Source organism: Rhinolophus hipposideros (assembly GCF_964194185.1).
Source record: "Rhinolophus hipposideros genome assembly, chromosome: 6".
Classification (NCBI taxonomy): domain Eukaryota; kingdom Metazoa; phylum Chordata; class Mammalia; order Chiroptera; family Rhinolophidae; genus Rhinolophus; species Rhinolophus hipposideros.
Genome location: NC_138052.1, coordinates 5,920,272 through 5,943,476, shown reverse-complemented (window position 1 = coordinate 5,943,476; position 23,205 = coordinate 5,920,272). Strand labels below are relative to the sequence as shown.

General features: G+C 37.6%; 1 protein-coding gene across 4 annotated transcripts in view; it reads right to left on the bottom strand.

Annotated features, from left to right (window-relative positions):
- CNTNAP5 (contactin associated protein family member 5) overlaps positions 1-23,205 on the bottom strand; it is an 800,511-nt gene that overhangs the window by 47,080 nt on the left and 730,226 nt on the right. For all 4 annotated transcript variants that reach the window (XM_081051146.1, XM_081051149.1, XM_081051147.1 and 1 more), the window contains 2 exons: positions 16,670-16,800; positions 6,455-6,542 (listed from right to left, as the gene is read on the bottom strand). In XM_081051146.1, coding sequence (XP_080907272.1) covers positions 6,455-6,542; positions 16,670-16,800 — 219 coding nt within the window. The remainder of the gene's footprint in view (positions 1-6,454; positions 6,543-16,669; positions 16,801-23,205) is intronic.

Sequence of the window (23,205 nt, the reverse complement as noted above, 5' to 3'; positions counted from 1 at the left end):
GAAAAGTCAAAAGTGAACCGAGAAACACACAGACTCACAAAGACTGAGCCACGGTCATATTTGAGTTTCTGATCCCAGATGTGCCTGAAGCAAAACCTACGCTTTGAAACTTCCGTTTTCCCAAACTATTGTATTTTCTATTGTTGATGGTTAAGCTGGGAGTGACTCACACTCAAATCTTCAAGGTTTCCCAGGCTCAGAACTGACATTTTGGAGCATATCTGAGTGCCTCTTTAAAAGTCACCTTCCAGTTACCTCTCCAGACTCATGAAAACAATAGCAGTTCTCCGTTCTGTTCCCACAACGTTTAAAAATAAAAAATGGATTCAACTAATATTTATTGAGTGTATGCTAAATACCAAATTATTTGCATATATTGTCTTGTGGAATCCTATACAGATCTATGAATTAACTGAACTGTTATCTTCCTAATTTTACCGACAGGTACTACCAACCCATTAGAAGACTTCACCATGGCCACACAACAATAACAACAGGAGAGAGAGCAAACACGAGTCAGTTTGTCTAAAAAGCTGTGCAGGTTTCCTTCTATATAATTTTACTTCCCAGTTTAATATCAACTGCATCACATTTGAATTATAAGAAGGGCCAACTGTGTAGAAAAAAAGAGTAACAGTCTTCCAAAATGAGTACTTTGAAGTACCTACCTTTCATTTACATGCATAAATTCTGTTGTGCTTTCCAAAAACGGCAGCCATAACTAATTTTCTATAAGATGCTTGGGAAATGATTTAACATGAAAACAATCAAGGTATTCATCCACTAATGCTCTGATGCTACAGAAGACAAAGTAGGCTTCAAGTTCAAAGCTGAGGGATTGGGGAGAATTAAAAATCCCTGGTCTGCAAAAGCAATCAAGACTCACTTCATTGTAACAGTCCAAGAGAAGGTGCTCACAGCTAGCCCTGCAATTTCCAGATTAGCTCAGTTTTATGCAGGCTGTGAAGGAATTCTTCCAATTTCTATGAGGCTTCTTAGGCCAAGTGAACTTTGAAGCTACAGAGCAAAATAATAAAATCTCTGCCAGGTGTGAGCTTTGGCCTATCAAACTGGCAGGTATGCAGGAATTAATAAACACTGGCTGCGTAAAAAAATAATTCTACATGCATTTCCTGAGTGCGAATCTCATTTAAATATCTATTCAGAATCTGGTAGCTAACTTTTAAAAGCTGTATTACAATTCCTTTCCATCTAGCCTTTAAGATGCTTCCATATTTTAAAAAGTAAGTGCTTCATAAATTTGCAGCACAGTAATAAGTCTCCTCTCAGGAAAGCATACTAATAATAGTAATAATAATAATAATAGAATAATAATTTCCTTAATTCTTAATTGCATCAAGAAATTGTTTGCTTGATTTTTATCTTATAATCAAATTTAATGATATATTCTGGTACAATAAGTTAGGGTAAACTAGGACCAGAAAAAAAGTAAAACAAAAACAAAAAAGGTACAGTTTTTTTTTAGAAGTTTCGTTTCAAGCTTAAGCTTTTTAAATTTTTAAATCTATCAGAATGTCTATGATCCAAATTAGACAGAGAATTAGAAACACAGATAAGTCAGTCATACTCTTTCAAAGTAAGAAATACGCTTCCATATTTTCTAAAGAATCAAATAATTTTCCAAAAACAGGTATTCTTGTCCAAATGGGTGACTTCTTTAAATATCTACTCTCTCTTTCTTCTTTTTAATGTTAATTTCTCTTAAACCCATTGATGTAATAGACTAGACCAAGACATTGTCCTTAAAAGTCAAAGAATGTCAGTAAACAAAGGAATAAACCTAGCAGCATCTCAGGATTTACCGCAGCTGAACACCCACAATGCAATTTTAAAATCAATGATTATGTCAGCTATTTTAATGGACTCATCGCTACATCATAAGAATTCTCAGGCAAGATGTTTATTCAGCATGGTATGTATGTAACACATACTGTGTTTCCCCCAAAATGAGACATAACTGAAAAATAAGCCCTAGCATGACTTTTCAGGATGACATCCCCTGAACATAAGCTCTAATGTGTCTTTTGGAGCAAATATTAATATAAAACGTGGTCTTATTTTTGGGGAAACATGGTACCATGTAGCACCAATATCCTGAAAATGGTTGATTGGCCCTTCCTTTCACCGAAAGAACAAAATTAACTAACTTGTTCTTGCTTTACAGTAGAAAGTTTTTTGTGGTACTAAAGAAAACTGGGACAATAGTTTGTTCACACTTGTTTGACCTTGGTATTACTATAAAAAGTGCTTGCAAATCTGTGCTTTAGATGAAATTGTCCAAAGAGTGGTAGACTTTTTCTAAAATGGTGAAGTGGCACTGTATATGTTATCGAGACCACTTCATTCACTTCTGTACCATTTCATGTATCTGTCATTCCTAGCCATATTCTTTCTGATGCATGAGGCTTACTTCCAAAGAGTCCCCAGGGTTAGTAGTCCTCCATAAAAATGAAGCTGGTGTTCGTATCACCTTCCTTCACCTTCAGCTAGAGAATTTTTGTAGACCAGAGTGTTGAAATCAATTGTGGGTCTACACCCTCCTATCCCTTTAACAGCAGTTGGATAAGAAGAAAGGCCAGCAAGCAGGAGTCTCTTATCCTCAGTAAAATGAAGACATTTTACTGGGTACTCCTCCTCAACCTTAACCAGTTCTTCCTGTCTTTCCTCACAATGAATCCAAAACAAAACAAGATACCTCTCAATAATTTAGCACCTTGCTTTACAGTTTCATCCTTTCCATCTTGTATGTTATAGGTTTAATTCAAAAGACAGAAAGGCCACAGAAATGCCATACACGGTGTCAAGATTAATGGAGGAAAAGTTTTTAAACAAGAGGATGATTGTAGAGCTTCCAATACACAAAGCAAGTGCTACGAGAAAAGCCTTCGGGTATTTCGGTCATATAGCCCTAATTATCTTTCCTCCCATGATTCTTCTGATTTGCTTGAAATGAGGATTAAATGACTCAAGGTATACTGCTTACATATCAGTGGACAGAAAATAGACTATAATAGACTATATACCCTAAAAAATAATTCTGTTTCATTAAAACCAACAAACATATTTTACTGTCTTGCTAAGCTTCAGGAAACAAAGAGGAATCAAAGTTTGGGGCAAATTTTTGGGAGAGAGAGGATAAAACCAAGGCAGTGAGTCGTATACCAACATTAAAGATTTATGAAAGGAAAATACCTGAGCCATCTTGAAGCAGAATAGGAGTCCAAGCTTGGAACCCTGACCAGGTAAAGATGTTGAACCTGAGACTTCAACATTAAGTTTCAGTGAAAAGTGGACTGAAACAACAACAACAAAAACAAAGACACCTAATAGCAAAAGAATAACATAAAACCTGTTTACCTCTGATGCGGTTCTGAATAGAAAAAAAAAGTAACAAAAATAATAACAAAATGCCATATTAATAATAACAGCATTTCTGCCAAGACTTCAACCAGAGACCTGGTCTCACAGAAGCCTAGAGTTCAAGTTTATACTCAGTGTCTGTTCAGAAAAAAATCCGAAGTGAGAAACTGAAATAAGCCTAATTTGGTAGTACCCCCTGGCATCTGGCAGAAGTAAACACAAATCTGGCCTGGAAGAAAACTTCCCAATTTCTGATCATTACAGTTCCTCAGATTAATTGCAATCAATTATGAGTGCAAACACACACACACACACACACACACACACACACACACACACACACAACATAAGAGAACAAGCTACCATAATAAAGAGTTATAAAACAGAAAATAACAGATTTAGACACCTACAGACTTATGATATTGGGATTAGCAGAGACAAAATGTCCAATAACTATTAATGAAATATTTAAAAATATAAAATGACAGAAACAACAACAAAAAAAGTGGGAACAACAGGTTATCTTAACAAGCATGCTTGAAAAAGAACAAAATATTTTAGAAATATGGAAAAAAATATAATCAATGAAAAGTGACTCATTGAATGGATTTAATTAGGCATGGATGGATTATTAGGCATGGATGAAGAATTAGTAAATTTAAATATAAAACCCAATAAATCGACCAGAATGTAACATAGAAAAGAGTAAAATGTATCATAAAACGATGGTAAGAGACGTGAGGATAAAGTTAGAAAGTCTAAGATTTATCTAGTACAGGTCTAAAATAATTGAACAGAGATAATAAGAAAAATCATAATTGGATATGCTGAGGATTTGTGAGAACTGAGGAATAGACAGATATAAAAATGCATATGGACTGGATAGTCAGAGGAACTAGCGCATAATAAAGGGAACATAAAAATATCAGATCAGACACTTAAAAAGAAATCTACAAGCGGCCACACGGTGATAAAAATGCAGAACACCAAATGAGAAGAGATGACTTTAAAAGTAGCTTGTGGGTGGGGATGGTCAGCTCCATGTCCAAAGTCAGGACAGACTGCCAGCCAGCTATTCAACAGCCACAGGAGAAGAAAGGAGACAAGAGAACAGGGCTGTGCTGGGGCGGGTTCAGAGCCGGCTCTCTGCCCCGGTGGCGGGGAAGGCTGCGTTGTAGCATTTCTGACCAACATGAAGTAAACACTCCTACAATGGCTGTTTTCAAACTACCATTGGGACATCACTGAATGCAGAATTGGGCAGAGATGTATGTAATAGGTTCTTATGAGCCTGAGTGAGCTCACTCCACGCACCTGAATAATTCTTTCAAGATCTGAGCGGAAATATCCTTCAATATTGAATCACATGTCTGGCAAAATTATCTTCCAAGAATAAAGGTGAAATAAAGAACTTTCTCAGACAAAGAGCACCTGACAAAGGAGAGATTCAAAAGAATTTACTATACAAAGAAGGACATTAAACCTGGTAAGTAGAAAGTTCTGAAATATAGGAAGGAATGAGGTATAATTAAAATAGTGACTGCACTGGTAAATCAAAAATAGTAGTGTCTACATAAAATGCTTGTTATTAGTAGAAGGAGGTAATAGAATGAGAAATAAAATTCAATCTAGAAGTTGGTCACTTGATTGGCCATTTTGGAAACTAAAATGGACATTTTTAGACCCTGACTGCAGCAAGATTTCTGGATGCACATTATGTTCGGGAGTATCTAATTTATATAGAGTATCTAATATATAAATCAGGAAGGCTGTAGTGACACCAGAGTTATTGCCCTGCCTTTTCAGTTGTTTCTACTCACCAGCAAAGTCAAGGTAAACTGAAGTGTCCACTGCCACCACTTTTCAGAGACCTTCTTCACCTCTTGGGAGCTGACATGAAGTATTGGGGTCACAGTGGGCTCTGGACTCCAGCCTAGCATCAGTGACATCCTCATAGGTGATAGCTCCCCAATAATCAGTTCAAAACTGCTTGGGGATTCATTCTGAAGGACTAACAAGTATCTACACTATAAACGCTGTCACAATTTTGTAAGCACTAATTTCCTGTGTTAAATCCATCCCTGCTTAAAATGCCTCCAGCTATTGTTCTCTGTATGGTACTGTGATTGAGAAAGTAAGAAAGAACAAGATAGCATCACAAGAAAAGTTAAACAAACAGAAAATAAGGCGGCAGAAACAAATCCCACCTTATAAGTAACCCAAAAATATAAAGGGGGTTACTTTTGCCAGTTTGTAAAACAGAGATGGCCAGATTGGATATCACAAAATTCAGCTGTATGCTTTTCATAAGATTATCTATGAGACTTAAAGAAAAATAAATACCAGAAGAACATATATAAAAAAAGATAGGCTGGGTAAATACCAACTAAAGTAAAACTGAATTGCTATATTAATAACAGTCAAAAGAGAGTAAAGCACAAAGATAAATTAAAGTTAAAAAATTCATTTCAGTATATATATATATATATATATATATATATATATATATACACACACATACATATATATATATATATATATATATACACTCAGTTCATTGGAAAGTTTCAATCTTCCCTGCACCTAATAAATAACCTTCATCATATATAAAATGAAAATTGACAGAACTTCCAATAGAAAAAAAGAAAATCCACTATTATAGTAGGCCATTTCAATTCTCTTTCATTTGTTGATGAATTAGTAAAGAGATTAAAAATTTGAGCAAGCCAATAATTGGGTTTTCAAATCCTTAATGTCTTTAGGTAAAAATTAAGTAAATTTAAGTAAAAAATTAAGTACACCTTTCAAATTAGTTAATTAATTAGAAATTGAGTAAAACATGTACTTCATTTCTTTGTTATTTTTTCTTCTTCCAGCTTCTTCGGTGATACAGATGAAAACGCCAATTCCCTGCCACACTTACATCTTAGCTTCTCCTATACCAGCAATCTTGGTTCTGGATCTTGGGTATTACGGGAGCAAGAAGCTCCAGCTCTGAATCTCGAAATGACCTGATGAAAATCATTTATGTATTCTTTTATTTTACCAAAGCCCACTGGACTAGAATACAAACCTGTCACTTTGCCCAAGGTGAGTGACCGTACAACCCTGAACTCCACTTCTGGGGAGAAGTTATAACTGAGTCGGAGTTGCTGATCCATCTGCAAGAAAACCGAAAACAAAGGTGCATGAGCTAAATCTGCACATAAAGGACATAAAACACTCCTGTCTGGAAATCGCTTGGAAACACACAGAGCAGATCCCTCTCTGGGGCTTTCTCTCTGGAGAAATGAGAGGTGGCTTGCTAATTCTCCCACAATGCACATCAAATACCCCTTTCTTTCCTCTTGGCTTTCATACAAGTTTTCTCCCTGGGAAATTCTGTATGGCTTTTGACAGGTATTTACCTACCCACTGAGATTTTATCACTGAATTTTTTGCTGCAAACAAGCAAACAAATAAAGAATTCTTAGGAACATACTGGTAGGATTAACATTAAATGGAGAGTAGGCACTCATTCCCAACTTCTTCCCCCCTCCCATTTTGTCATTACAGCCATCACTGTCCCCGTTGCTCCATTAATTTTGACCTTGTTTCATTCACTTGAGGACATTGAATGCTTTTCCAGGCAAATATTTTGGTCTGATGAAAGTTTGACCCTGGGGAGGAAAGGCTAGCTGAACAGTTGCCACAAACATGAACCGTGTCTCACAGGGGAAGCAAAAGCCGCCACTGGGTTTCTTCAGGACATGATTGCTAGAATCAGCCTTTAGGGAACACTCCTTGCCTCTGCCACTACTGATTCCAGTTCCATCTCTTTGTTATCCCCCTCCTCTTTCCAAGATAGTTTTCCTCATCCATCCCAATTTTTTCAGCCTAGTCAAAACCTACCAGTTTCTTCCAGACTCTACTCCGAAAATTCATATGGTGTTATCCTCTGAAAGAATCCACATTATATTAAAGTTCTCTTGTAAGAAGAGACTAAGTCCTCTTTAGATGCTTGCCAGCTCCAGGCTTCCCTGGAGGGGCAGCTGATTGGGACCAATACACAGTTCCCTTCACCCATTTCTCCTGCAGTGGTTTCTGCTGTGAGAGAAATCACTGTCTGTGATTTATGGCATGTGATTATATGCTTTATTACTTTTCCATTTATGAAATTAGACTACTAATATTCGTTAGTTACTGAACACTTGTTATGTGAGACACCATACTAAGGCACCTTTCAGAATGCATTCTTCCCAAGAACACTGAAATAAGCATTATTATCTGTGTATTACAGACTGAGGAACTCATATCATACAGAGATCAACAACTTTGCCAAGCCCACACCGTGTCACAATGCTGTGTCCCATTGTCATGTTGCCCACTCATCAGGCAATATGGTCTTTGCTTTACTATATGTACCTCTCTGGATAGCTGAGCAACTTTTAGACAAGTGCTATGTTTTATTTCTGAATTTCTACAAAAGTAATTCAACAAATGTTTGAGCATCGAATGGCGGCTGTGTGACAGACACCATTCTAAGTGCTCCCAGACTCCACCCCCTCCAGGAAGCTTTCCTTGATACCTTGCTTAGATTAATTTATCCTCTTCTCTTTTCTCATGATGCCGTTTTCTACTCTAATCTTACATGTAAAATGCTGTGTCATAATGATTCACTATTTCACTCTCTCTCTCTCCCCACAAAACTATTGGTTCTTTTAAAATATGGACATCTTATCAATGTGTTTTCGATAGGGCCTACTAAACAAACTGCTAAAATAACTCCTAACACAGGTTTGCTGATGGATTAAACATCCTGTATAAATTATCTTTCTTTTTTTCTTAAGATTTGTATTAAAAATATAGCTAACATACAAATTATATTAGCTTCAGAGGTACACCATAGTTATTCAACATTTATATACCTAAAGAAGTGATCACCATGATAAGTCCAGCAACCATCTGACACTGGACAATGTTATCACAATATTATTGACTATATATTCTATGTTGTACATTCCATCTCCATGACTTGCAAGTGGAATTTTGAACCTCTAATTCTCCTTCCCTTTCCCCCCTTTCAAATTTTTTTCAATCACATTCAATATTTTATATCAATTTCAGTTGAACAACATAGATGGTTAGACATTTATGTAATTAAAGAAATGATCCCTCTGACTAATCTAGTACCTACCTAGGATATACATAATTATTACCATATTATTGACTATATCTGTTATGCTTTACATCTCCATGATTATTTTGTAACTACCAATTTGTACTTCTTAATCGCTTCATCTTTTTTACCCTGTTACCCTGTTATGCTTTACATCTCCATGATTATTTTGTAACTACCAATTTGTACTTCTTAATCGCTTCATCTTTTTTACCCTGTTCCCATCTATCACCCCAACAAATTGAGTACTCATCTGACACCATACATAGTTATTACAGGATTATTGACTATATTCCTTATGTTATACCCTATATCCCCATGACTACTTTGTAACGACCAATTTGTACTTCTTAATCACTTCCAATTTTTCACCCATTCCCAACACCCCCTCCCATCTGGTGACCATTAAAATGTCCTCTGTATCTATGAATTTGTTTATGTTTCATTATTTTGTTCTTTAGATTCCACATATAAGTGAAATCACATTGCGTCTGTCTGACATACTCCATTCATTACAATACCCTCCAGTCTATCCATGCTGCTACAGAAGGCAAAAATATATTCTCTTTTCTGGCCGAGCAATATTCTATTGTATATATCTACCACCCCCTATTTAGCCATTCACCCATCAACAGACACCCAGGCTGCCTCCACATCTTTGCCATTGTAAACAATGCTGCAATGAACATGTGGATGCAAACATCCCCTCAAAATAATGTTTTGGGTTTCTTTGGCTAAATAACCAGAAGTCAGATTACTGGGTCCTTATTTGTCTCTTAAAATATAACTTTTGTTTTAAAGTTTATTTTATCTGGTATAAGTATTGCTATCCCAGATTTTTTGTTTGTTTCCATTTTCATTAATTATCTTTTTCCACCACTTTACTTTTAGTCTGTTTGTGTCTTTTGATCTGAAGTGAGTCTGTCGTAGGCAGCTTATGTAAGGGTCTTGCTTTCTTATCCATTCAGCCACCATATGTCTTTTGTTTGGAGCATTTAATACATTTACATTGGGTTAAACAAATCCAAAGGATTTGTTGATATATACAACTTTTGGCCATTTAAGTATTTATATATATATATATATATATATATATATATATATATATATATATATATATATATATATTATTTTTTTTTTATTTTTTATTTTTTTCATCTTAAAGAACCCCCACTAACATTCCCTGTAATACTGATTTGGTGGTGATGAACTCCTTTAGCTTTCTTTTGTCTGGGAAGCTCTTTATCTGTCCTTCAATTGTAAGTGCTAGCTTTGTTGGATAGAGTAATCTTGGTTATAGATCCTGCCTGCCTATCACATTGAATATTTTGTGCCAATCTCTCTGGCCTGCAAAGTTTCTGTTGAGAAATCACCTGACAATCTTATGGGAGCTCCCTTATAAATAAGTAGTTGCCTTTCTCTTATTGCTTTTAAGATTTTTCTCTTTGTCTTTGGCCTTTTCTATTTTAATTATAGTGTGTCTTGTTGTGGGCCTGTTTGGGTTTATCTTGTTTGAGACTCTCAGACCTTCCTGGACTTGTATGTCTATTTCCTTCTCCAGGTTAGTAAAGTTTTCAGTCATTATTTCTTCAAATAGGTTCTACATCCCTTGCTGTCTCTCTTCTCCTTCTGGTATCCCTACAATGCAAATGTTATTAAGTATGGTATTGTCCTAGAGTCCTCTGAAACTATTCTTAGATTCTGGTTTGGTGTCAGTGCTGAGCCTGGAGCTACTCAGCAAAAGATTCAGAGGACCACAAAGCCAGCCTCCATCCACCCAGAACCCATGGACCCTCGGAAGTTGTCCAAGAAAATGTGCAATGTGGGTGAGATTGATAAATTGCCTGTAGTATTGAGTGAGTTGTGTGGGGCAGGGTCCCAAGGAGTCACCATGGTGGAGTGAGCAGAGCTCACCAGGCAATGCAGATTCAGATTTGGCCATGGGTGGGGTGAGGGCTCAACCAAGGAAAGATGGCACTTGCCTGCTGGCTAAATGAGAGGAGAACCCCACAGCAAGAAAATGGCTACTGTCTCTCCCGTCCTTGCCATGAAGCCACACATCTAACTCTGTCTCCCCATATGCCTGTGACATGCCCCCTCAAGTCACTGTACCTCCACAGGAGCCCAGAGTGATTACCTGAAAGTCTGTACACTTTAAGGGTCCTTTAAGAAGACATATGGGTTTTTCACAGCCTGAAGTTCTACCCTGACACTTGGGATCCCCATTGCTTTTCACAGCCAGATGTTGTGGGGGCTTCTCTTCCCTGCAAGAGTACTCCAGACTGGGGTGCCTGGTGTGAGGCTGGGGTCCTTTGGTCCTCCTGGTGAAACCTCCATGGCTGAAATATACCACTTATTCTCAACCACTGCATGTATATTTGTTTTGTGTCTCTGACTCTCATCAGTCTTGATGCAATTTCTTTTTTATACCCTTAGTTATAAAACTTCTGTTCAGATGGTTCTCCAGGTTGATTGTTCTATAATGTAGTTGTAATATTAATGTGTTCACAGCAGGAGGCAAGCACAACATTTATCTACTCTGCCAACTTGCTGATACCCTTTCTATCTTGTGGGCTATGAAGACAGAGTATGTCCTACTATTGGGATGCCCTTGGCTGCCCTGGAGGCCCCTGCACCTTTAAGTACAACATAACTTTTTTGCTCTCTATGGTCCCCATCCCTAGTCTGTTTCATGCTCATGAATTCAGATTGCCCTAAAAGAGTTTTATTCCCATGCTACTTCAGAGCCCTCAGCTACTTCTCCTAGTCTCTGGAAATTCTCTTTCCAGCAGGGGGCAAAGAGGCCTCCCCAATACTTTGTTGTCCAGGTTAGAGAGGAGACTAAAGTGAGCAGGAATTTCCTGCTGAGTAGAGAACAATAGAAGAATTCTTAGAACTGAAGGTTGAGCTGAGATTCCCCTGGCTTCTGCCCTTACCTCCTCCCCAGGCTCCATATGGTCAGCTTCCTGCATAAATAATTTCCTGAAGAGTGACAGGGCCATGCTCAAATGTCATAGACGAAGAGCTAATTGTTCAAGTACATGACTCATTCCAGTCCTACTGTTCTGCTTTGTGGGAATTCACCTGCTCTTTAGCACTTTAACCAGATGACTAATGCAGGAGAGAAAGAAGTAAATGGCACTTAATTAAAGGATTGCTTTCTTGTAGAAAAATGAGTATTGGTAGAGGTTTGGAGAGGAAGGCAGGATGACTCAAAGGAGACTTCAGGCTATTGGTGGACTGTGGATATTTGGGGGAAGAGCTCCATCCCTGACTTGGAGTGAAGGCACCTGAGCACTAGTACTACTTCTAGGGCTGAGTTACCAATTTGAAAAACTTAGCAAATGCATAGAACAAAAGCAAAAACAGGGGTGTGTGTGTGTGTGTGTGTGTGTGTGTGTGTGTGTGTGTGTATACCACAAATATTTACTCTTAGAACTTCCACATGTATGGTATGGACTAGGCTATCATTGAACTGTTCAGTGGGAAGTGCATTATTTCGTTATACTTCCTTATGTTTACTTTATGGGTTAGTATTGTTTTTAATTTTACTTATTAATACAATTGGTGAGGTTGTAAGGGTTGAAACACCATAGTCTTTTAGTCCTTTTGGATGGTAAAATTTGTAATCTGGCCCAGAAGCTTGGCTGATCTCAGAATCCTAGCTACCCAGTGGTCTTGTCAGGATATTAAATGAGATATGAAATGGAGGAACATGGAAGAAACCTTTTTTTCAGTAAGTCCTAAATGCCAAGCTTCATGCGTGGTTCCTTAGTTATGCTATTTTAAATGTGTTTGTTTTTGTTTGTTTGTTTGTTTGTTTTAACTTCTAAAACATTTTTTTAAAAATATTTTTCTTATTTTTTTCAACTACAGATATGTTTATTTTATATTAGTTTCCGCTGCACAGCATAGTGGTTAGACATTTAGATAATTTATCAAGTGATTCCCCCAAAAAGTTTAGTACCCACTGGGCACCATATATAGTTATTACAACATTATTGATTGTATTCTCTATTCTATACTTTGCATCCCTGTGATTATTTTGTAACTACCAATTTGACTTCTTAATCCCTTTCCCTTTTTTACCCCATCACCCAACCCCTCTTCCATCTAGTGACCATCAGTTTCTTCTCTGTATCTATGAGTCTGTTTCTGTTTTGTTTGTTTATTTTGTTCTTTAGATTCCACACATAAGTGAGATCACATGGTATTTATGATCTTTACAAGAACTAAGCTTTGGTCCTTTTCTTTTCTTTTTTTCAATAGATAAATATACTGAAGTTCAGAAAGGTAAATAACTGGTCTGAGATCACACAGCATATGAGATGGAGCATGAACACACACCCAGGTTTATCTCACTCTGGGGATGCCTCTCTTGACCTCTGGATTCTCATCTTTCAAAGGAAGTAATTAACTACTTGGTTTCAAAAATGCTTGACACCTCATTCTTTAGAGCATGTTATTGTGCTGGCATTTTGCAACTGGCTTAATCTGTTTAATGTCATGATGCACTTAAAATAGGGGCATTGAAGTTCACTTTCACCACCAGGGCATTTTGTTGGGGCACCTGTGCCTTAAAAAACCCAAGCCGCATTAAAATTCTCAAATCATCACCTGGAGTTCTTGCTCCTGTCTGCCTCCAACATCAACTTCTTATCATCAGAGAGAAAAGAGGAGGAGGAGGAACAGCAACTCTAGGCCTGGTAGTCTGGAAGAATCTGTCACTAGGTGCTAGGTACCTTTGGCTGGCTGAATAAAGTGATAATATCCTACCCTGTCTAATAGGTTCTGAGTACTGCTTGAGACCCCACAGGGCTTGGGGACATGACTGGACATGTAGGAGTGGAGTACCCTGCTGTTTTCTGTTTTTACTGAACAGCTTGTTCTAAGTGGGGAGGAAAGAGAATAGATCTAGATAAGGGGTGGGGTAGGGGATAGTGTCAGCGAGGCAAGTATGTTGTTATTGGGTCAATAAACTGATTTGAAGTTAAAAAACAAACAAACAAACAAACAAAAAACAAAAATGTCTCAGCTTCCAGTTTTTTCTGCTCCCTTTAGTGCTTTGGAAATATTATATTCTTATCCAGTATATATTAGGTTGGTGCAGGAGTAATTGTGTTTTTTGCAATTATTTTTAACCTTTTAAGCCTCAATTATTGTTGCACCAACCTAATACTTATCATGGCCTATTAATCAACTGGTGGAAATCCTTTCGAAGGAAAAGAAAAGGAAATATCTGTTTTCATTTTCTCAGTGACCTGTTTTGTTTGTTTGTTTGTGTTTTGTTCGTTTGTTTTCCCTTTCATTCATGGAAAAGGAGACAGGCAATATATAAGAAAAAAAGAAGTCTGATGTATGATACGTACAAATGCCCACCAGAATTCATCCCAGCTGTTCCATCAAGACCTCTATCCAAACACATTCAAACAAGAACTCATGATTTCCATCCTTTACCTTTTCTCATCTGGCCTCAACCAAATTTGCTCCTAAGACATTTCCGTCTTATTTCAAGAGTAAAGACTAGAGGTGAAAACATTAAATTGTAATCACTCAGGGATCATTTTTACAACATATCTGACAATTATTCTTGAACTTCCACCCAGTCAAGAAAATCAACAGTCAATCTACACTTCTCCCATAGCCTATATACAAAGGGTCAGTCAATGACCTTTCATGGACTCTGGAAATAAAAGGAGGCAGAGTGGTAAATGGGGAGTTGCAGAAGGAATCGTGATTAATGACATCAGAGAAGTTAACAGTGGGAAGGTAGCAGGTGTGCTTGGTCATAAAAATTCTCTTAAGCTACTGCAAGGTCTTTGGCTTTGGACAGAAGTGTACACTAATCTGACTAATCTTTTAACAGAATCATTCTTGGTGCTATGTTAAGAATAGGCTTCAGAAAAACAAAAAGAGAAGCAGGGGTCCTTCAATTAAGAGGTAACTATAACCTGTAATAACCAAGGAAAGGGTGAAGGTAGCTTGGGGCCATGTAGAAAGCTCTTGATCAACAGGATGTTGAATGTGAGAAAAAGAGGTATCTGAAATGAAACCACAATTTTAACATTGAGCAATGGCAAGAATGAAGCTGTCATTAACTCAGATACGGCAGGTTATGGAGGATGGGGGTGTTTGGCGGAAGATGCTCAGCAACTCAGTTTAAACGTGTTACATTCAAGATGTCTAAGAGACATCCACATAGATATACCAAGTAGGCAGTTGGGAACATAGGTCTGGAATTCAGGGAAATGATTGGTCTTAGAGATACGTTTGAGACTAATTAAGCCCCATATACATGGCATATAAAGAGATGAGACTGAATCACAGAATGAATGCAGATAAAAAAAGAGAAGGAATCTGATGACGGAGTCCTGGTAGGTTCCACTGGTTTGAGTTTGGAAGGTAAAGAGGGGGATGAACAAAAGAAGTTAGTGATGTAGGGGAACAATAGATGAAAGCAGTGTTCTTCAAGCCAAATAACAATAGGTACCAAGAACAGAGAGCAATTGCTATGTCAAATGCCAATGAGAAGACAAATAAATAAAATATAATTGTATTTTGCAAGATAAAGCCATTGGTGTCCTGAGAAATGCTGGGAGTGACAAAAACATGTATACACATGACTTGCATCAATCTTCCGTTATCGGAATATTTTGAGTATTACAATTTTAATAGTTTTTTCGTTTCTTAAAATGTGTATACATTTTTTTGGCACCCTCTATTATTTTGCTGTATTACGGGGGAAAATCATTGTTGTGGGTTTAAGGAAAAGAAAAATTTACAGACCAAGTATGTAAACAACATCTTCAAGGATCTTGGCAGTAAACTGAAAGAGAAAATGTGGCAGTATATGAGTCAGGTCAGAGGATAAGAGAGAGATTTTCTTCCTCGGCCCAAGAAAAGATTTTCAGTTATGTTTTTGTTTGTTTGTTTGTTTGTTTGTTTGTTTGTTTTGTTTTATTTTGTTGTTTTTATTTTGTTTTGTTTTATTTTTCAATGTAATATTTGCATGTTTCATGCTTTGGGAAGCCACTCACTAGAAGTGGAAGAAATGTTGAAAACAGAGAAGAGAGATAAGCTGGAGTAATGTTTGTGAGTAGGGTATGAGATCTGGCCCACAAGTGGTGGCTCAGGCCTTATCTTGAGCCTTTAACTGTTCATATTCAGCAACAAGGACAGAAAAAGTAGAGGGACACAGGTACAGGTAGTGGGGTAATTGTGCTGGTGAGAGTGTTCTGTCATAAATGCTACATTTCTTTTTTATAAGAAAACAAAATCATCTGCTGAGAGTGAAGATGTGGCTGAGATTGTTGTTGGTATACGGAGAAAGGAGGAGGTTTAAAATCATCACCTAGGCTATCAAGACAGTAGATGGAGTAAAAAAAAAATATAAGGGATGCCTGCTGGGTGGATTTAAGGGCTCACTTCAGGTTATGCTTCTAAAGCAGATGATGTGGACCCTGCCAATTCTCTATTGTCATCTCTCATTGCCTGCTGCCTGCTCTGTATACGAAGACCACTAGAATGTCAAGGGGTGCCTGCCACATGTTAGGTTCCTCCAGACAGCTTCGCCAATGATCACATGGACCTTCTGCCTGAGCACTTTCCTTTCTCTTCTCCACCTAGCTAACTCCTACTCACCTACAAGACTCAGTGCAGTCCTAGCTTTGCCAAGGAATTGAGTACTGATGTCCAGATAAGATCAGTGCCTTCCTCCATGCTCCCATTTTACCTGGGCACACTTCTGTCCTAGCCTTTGCCAGTCCCTTGTGATCTCTTCTTTACCCAATTGTCATCCTCATTATACCACACTTCAGGAGTTATCAAACTTAAGGGGGGATCAGAATCACCTGCTGCCTCCCTTGCAAAGAAGTTTCTGATTAAGTAGACCTGATGTGGGGCTGAAGCATTAACGTTTCTCAAAAGGTCCCAAATGATGCTGATGCTAGTGGAAAGGGAGGACCACATTTTGAGAACTACCTTTCTAGCTCTTCAAATCTTGGGGCCAAGTGTGGTTCGTATCTATTCCCAGAACTTGGCTCCTCCCTTGGCTTGGGGTAGAAATGCAGAAAAGTGTTATTGAGCATCCAAGGCACATTTGGATGAATGAGAAGAAGGAAAGTAAGGTACCTGAATGGTAAGCTCTCTTCCCTCTCGATTAATCTTCAAGTGGTGCATCCTTCTGTTGGCAAAGTTCTCTACCTCAATGGTGAACACGTGGGTTTCTTCCTTGCTCACCTGATAGTGAACTTGTAAGCTTCCTTGAAAAAAAAATATTAGATATTAGAATTTAAAAAGGGCTCATACAATGCAGAAATACAATCACACTGTATATTAATTTATCATTACTGTTTAATTAAATTGAAATTTTAAATGAAATGGATCCATGTTTCAGTTCTTTCATCATTCAAATTTTGAAAAGATGCTATTGCTATATAGTTTTGGGGTCCATATAGAAATTCCTGACTAACGCTGCAAAATTAAAGTGTATCTGTGGTGGGAAGGAGGTGTTATCAGAAACCAAAATGCCAGTTTGAAAAATAAACGACCACAAGTCTATATTGTAATTGGATTGTGAATACTTTAATAGGAAAAAGTATTTTTCCACTTTCTCTTCAATTCCTACCATTTCCTATAACTCCCTTTCTTCCTAATTGCCTTCAGAATTTCAGAACGTATAATGTGAAATAAGATTACAAAATAACCTAAAGTAGAATAGGATAAAATAATTTGGGGCTATGAGGGCATTACCTAACAATCAGCCAAGACAGAAATCCTACAGCCAATCCTGGTTGTCATGGTCCATTCTCTCCTTTTGATTCTGATCATCACAGATTTCCACACATTAATATTTTTGGTCATTTTATCACTTAAATAATAATAGCTTCCCAGCAGTAGCATATTTGATGCTGATCGGAGTTGAGCAGGGGTGGTGGTACACATGAGCAGACATTGGACACAGGGATCCCTGCTGCCTATGCTAGAGAAAGACCTATCTCATGCATTAGTGGCTGTTGGGCAGCATGTTCCTCCAGGTTTCTTCTAATACTAAGAATCTGGGTGTTTTGCATATTTAATTCAATCAAACAGCTAAATTAACATGTGACAATTATATATCAGGCATGGTGATAAGTACCACATTCCTTGAGGTAATATGGAGTCTTTTACAATCCCACCGTTTGGATCACTCATACACATGTCTATCTTCTGTAGGAATTCATCCATTTTAGAATTCATTTCCATTTTATACATCTTTATTAACACCTGCCTCAAAACCATCCATTTTATATGTCAATAATCTCGACGTGGACCCTGTTAAAGGATTCTGAAGGTTTCTTGACATCCCAGTTTATGTTTAAAGCACCTCAACCAAGCAAATAAATACGTAAAAACAGATATTAACAGACATAACGGGGATGATTGATATCCCCTTTACAATAATAGTAGTGAATTTTAATACCCCACTCATATCAATGAATAAATCACCTAGACAGAAAATCAACAAGGAAATAGTGGCCGTATGCAACACATTAGGTCTGATATACTTAACTGATATTTACAGAACATTACATCCCACCTCAACAGAATACATATTTTTTTCAAGTGCATATGCAACATCTTCCAGAATAGACACATGTTAGGCCTGAAAAAAAGTCTCCATCATCTTAAGAAGATTGAAATCATATCAAGCATCTTCTCTAATTTCAATGATATGCAACTAGAGATCAATTACAAGAAGAAAACTGGAAAAAACACAAACACATGGAGGCCAAAAAACATGTTGCTAAACAATCAATGGGTTAATAAAAAAATCAAGGAGGAAATAACATATATGTTATTATATAAATATATGTTATTTTATACATATACACATACACACACACACACACACACACACACATATATATCTTGAGACAAATTAAAATGGGTACACAATGATCCAAAAAAATCTTTGGGACACATGAAATACAGTTGAAAGAGGGAAATTCATAGTGATACAGGCCTACAACAAGTAACAAGAAAAATCTCAAATAAACAACTTGAACTTACGACTAAAGAAACAAGAAAATAAAGAAAAATTAAAGACCAAACTAAGTGCTGAGAACACCCTTTGTGTGCCCCTTCTGCGGTTAATTGGGTTGTGCTCTGTTGTGGTATGAAGTCAGCCTCTGTGTGTGTTGATTCTGGGGCCACTTAAGACTAGCTCTCATGCAGGCAAAAATCAGCTGCTGTTGGTGACAGGACCAGGGCTACCTGGTATGAGCAACAGAGTGATCATTAGTTTTTTGCTGCCTTTGCTGGACCTGAAGTTATGTGGGAGAGGCCATTGTGTGAAACAAAGCTGGCTGCCCCCAGTAGCAGGCCTGGGGCATCTTAGGAAAAGGCCCAAGCCCAAGGCACCCTGAGGCCTTCCACTGCTTGGCAGCTGCCCATAATGTTCAGCTGCTGAAAGCCCTGTGCGATAATATAAGTTAGGTTGAGTAGGGTTGCAGGGAGTCTTCAGGCTAGGGCAAGCTGATTTGACCAGGCCAATGCACATTTACATTTGGCTATGTGGAGCAGGGCTCAACACAGGAAAGATGTGCCTTCCCACAGCCTGCACTGAAGGAGGGATCAACACAGTGACAATGGCAGCTGTTCTTCTAGCCCTTATCCTGAAGCCACACAACTCAGTCTCTTCCTATATGTCTCTGGCACCTCCTGAGTCTACATCCTTCCACCAGAGCCCAGGATGAGTGCCTGGAAGTGAATGAGTCTAGGTGCAGACCCTACAAGAGGACAGCTGGGCTTCCAGCAGCCTCCCATCTCACACTGATGGATGGAACGTCCACTGATTTTCACAGCCACATGTTGTGGGGTTCCTCTTCCTGGCACTGGTATTCCAGGCTGAGGAATGTGGAACTGAGGCCACTTACTCCTCAGGGGGAACCTCTGCAGCTGAGCTGTCCCTCCCAATTCTCAACAAGTACATGTGGGTGTGGGGCCACCCCATTTTGTGTCTCTGCCCCTTGTAGTCTTCACATGACTCCTTCTTTAAATCCTTAGTTATAGGATGTCTGTTCAGTTAGTGTTCAAATTGTTCTTCAGGTTTAATTTCTAATTTAGGTGTAATTTTAATGTGGTCATGGGAGGAGACAAGCAGAGTGTTTAGCTACTTGCCATTCTGCATGGACTCGATAATTTTAGTAAATATCATTGTTATGGCTATAAGTGTTAGCATTGCTATTGTTATAGTTATAATCAATATTATTAAAATATCATTGGTTGTCCATTTTGTTCTAAATATTACCTTAAGTGATAAATGATTTTCTCATATTTCATCTTTAGATCCCAGGTAATATGATATGCACATTATTATTTTATGCTATTTTTTCTTTATTTAAAGAATTTACAAAAAATATATATATATATCACAGTGTGTGTTCACCACCCAGAGTCAGTTCTCCTTCCAACACCGTATATTTGATCTTGTTTACCCTCATCTACCACTCCTCTTCCCCCTTGCCCTCTGGTAATCACTAAACTATTGTCTGTGTCTGAGTTTTTATTTTTTTCGTTTGTCTTATTCCTTTGTTGCTTTCAGTTTTATATCCCACATATTAGTGAAGTCATATGATTTTCGACTTTTTCTGTCTGACTTATTTTATTTAGCATAATAATCTCAAGATTCATCCATGTTGTCACAAATGGCATTATCTCATCTTTTCTCATGGCAAAATAGTATTCCACTGTGTATACACAACAAACCTTCTTCATCCAATTATCTATTGAAGGACACTTTGGTTGTTTCCATGTCTTGGCCACCATAAATAAAGCTGCAATGAACATTGGAGCAAATATATCTTTATGGATATATGTTTTCAGGTTTTTGGGGTATATACCCAGGAAAAGGATTGCTGGGTCATATGGTAATTCTATTCTTAATTTTTGAGGAAGCCTTCACTCTGACTTCCCACCAACAGTGTATGAGGGTTCCTTTTTCTCCACAGCCTCTCCAACACTTGTTACTATTTGTCTTGTTGATGATAGCCATTCTGACTGGGGTGAGGTGATATCTCATTGTGGTTTTTATTTGCATTTCTCTGACGATTAGTGATGTCGAGCGTCTTTTCATATGTCTGTTGGCCATCTGTATGTCCTCTGGAGAAATGTCTATTCAGGTCCTTTGTTCATTTTTTAATTGGGTTATTTTTTGTAGTTGAGTTGTATGAGTTCATTATATATTTTGGATCTTAGCCCTTTATCAGAGGTATTGTTTACAAAAATCTTCTCCCCCTCAGCTGGTTGCCTCTTTATGTTGTCTATGGTTTCTTTTGCTGTGCAGAAGCTCTTTAGTTTGATATAGTCCCATTAATTTATTTTAGCTTTTACTTCCCTTATATTTGAGGTCAAATTCATAAAATCCTATTGAACCCAAGGATCACAATTAGTATCTATTGTCTTCTTCTCTGCAGTTTATTGCAGTTTATTATCAGATCCTATGTTTAGGTCTTTGATTCATGTTCAGTTAATTTTGCTATCTGCCACCATGTAAACTACACTGCTAATTTTATATATAGAGAAAATTTAGGTTGTCTAACCTTGTTGAACATTTAAATGTCGGTCATTTTACAGAGAGCTTCTCTCTAATTTAACTGTGATTTACATTTCCTTGAAGGGCAGCAGCTGTGTTTTGCATCTCTTCCTCAGCACCCACCATACAAGGATAAACACCTAATAAAAGCCCTTGACATAAAGGTGTGCACCTAGTATTAATTGCACTTAGAGTTCACAGCGAAAATACTAGAAAACCACTTTGTGGACATTCTGAAGCCAAACGCAGCTATCTAGACCTTATCCTCAAATCATTGCATGCACATTTGAATGCTAAATTTAATGAGCTGCCTCCAAATTAAAACAATAAATAAAAATAAATAAATAAATAAATAAATAAATAAATCTCATATTTATAAGCTTCTTGAAAAAGAGATAGTTATATTTAAAAGAATTGCAAACTCCATGGAAGATAAAATCAATTTTTATGGTAAAGTTAAACATTAAGGTTGTTCTCCCTTTTTTCTATCTTCGGCAAGGTGAGGGCAGATTAGAACCAAAAAGAATCAGCTACCCTAAAGAAAACATTCTCAGCTACTTGAGAATTTCTCATGAGTCAGTAGCTGCAATGTGCTGAGCATTCCCAGATTCACTCAGCTATGATGGTTTTCTAGGGCTTGATTCATTTCTTATTCAAAAATAACCTTGAAAACTCTCAGAGGAAGTAATAAACAGGTACCAAATCCTCCATCCTGGTTGACGATGGCTTCTGGTTTCCTTCACTCAGCCTATTCTAAGCACCTTAATAAGCAAAGATTATCTTCTATTTCAGCACTTCTGTTTACGTTTGCAGAAAATATTCCACAACCTGTCTTACCTTTAACTCAAAAGTCATTTGCATAGAAAAAAGAGTCCATTCTTGGTAAAAATGAAGACCACTGCCCCTTTTCCATGGCATTTGGTCCAGACCTATGTTTCTTTATTGCCTGTGCCATGGAAAGACTGTTTTCCACAAAAGAGAAATACATTACATTACAGAACTAGAAGTTTCTTTGATTTTATTTTTCAGTTGCTATGTGTGAATGAAACCAAATAGATTCCTCTGGTTCAGGCTTGTCCTCTGAATTCAGTCATTACAGTGTGTGTAAAAGGCGCAGTCCACAAAACTCCATGGGAGGGACCGGTTGATGCTTTATGTGCATAGAGACTTCATTGAGCTTCTAAAGATCTGCTTTCCTGTCTTCTGAGACCCAATTAGAGTACACTTACATTTAAAAACTCTCTCCTCTTATTTGTTTATGATTTATGGGGTTTGAAGGCAATAGTCATTAGGACTCAAGATAGTAATTAGTCTTTAAAGTACTCAGGATGAGGCAGCTTTGTAAATTTTATGTTCTCTTTTTACTATCCAATTACTTTTAAATGTAAATGTTTTTGATTATGGCACTTAAAATGTTGAAATATTTGGAAATAATGGTAGTTGCATGTATGTAAGTGAAAATTTTAAAAAAAGGTTTTGATAAGCACAGGTATTAACCATATAAAATAATGCCAATTCACAGAAATATGGGGTTGTGGTTTGTTACTTTGTTGGCTAAAATGCCACTGAGAAGCCCCCAACAAGGAGCTTTTGCACATGTCCTCATGTCTCCCATGGAGCGCATTGCAAAAGTCATCCAGAGCAGGCCTTCTCTCTATTAACATGCAGCAAAAGAAGGTCCACACCCATGATGTGCCAGGAAGGGTGTGTGAACACTGGCTTAAAAAAAGAAAGATATAGCCTTCCTTTCAAGACACCCGCAGCCTAGTGAGAGACCCAGGACAATAAGACCATTAATATAGTGCAGAGAAATGCTTGAAAATACATGCATAGGTAAGAATACTGGAGGACCAGGGAAAGCTTGCTAGGGTGATAAATCCTGAGTTAGAGTCCTGTAGGACACATAAGTGTTAGCCACATGGACAAGAAGAGGGCTTTACTACAGGAAATAGTGTGTCAAAGGCAAGGAAAGAGAAAAGAGGATTAAGTGCATGTCTGTGGTGGGAAAAAGGTAGGCATGCATGTGGAGAAGAAGTAGAAGATAATGCTTAGTGAAAATTTAGGAATGTGAACAAAAATTGCCACTTAAGGA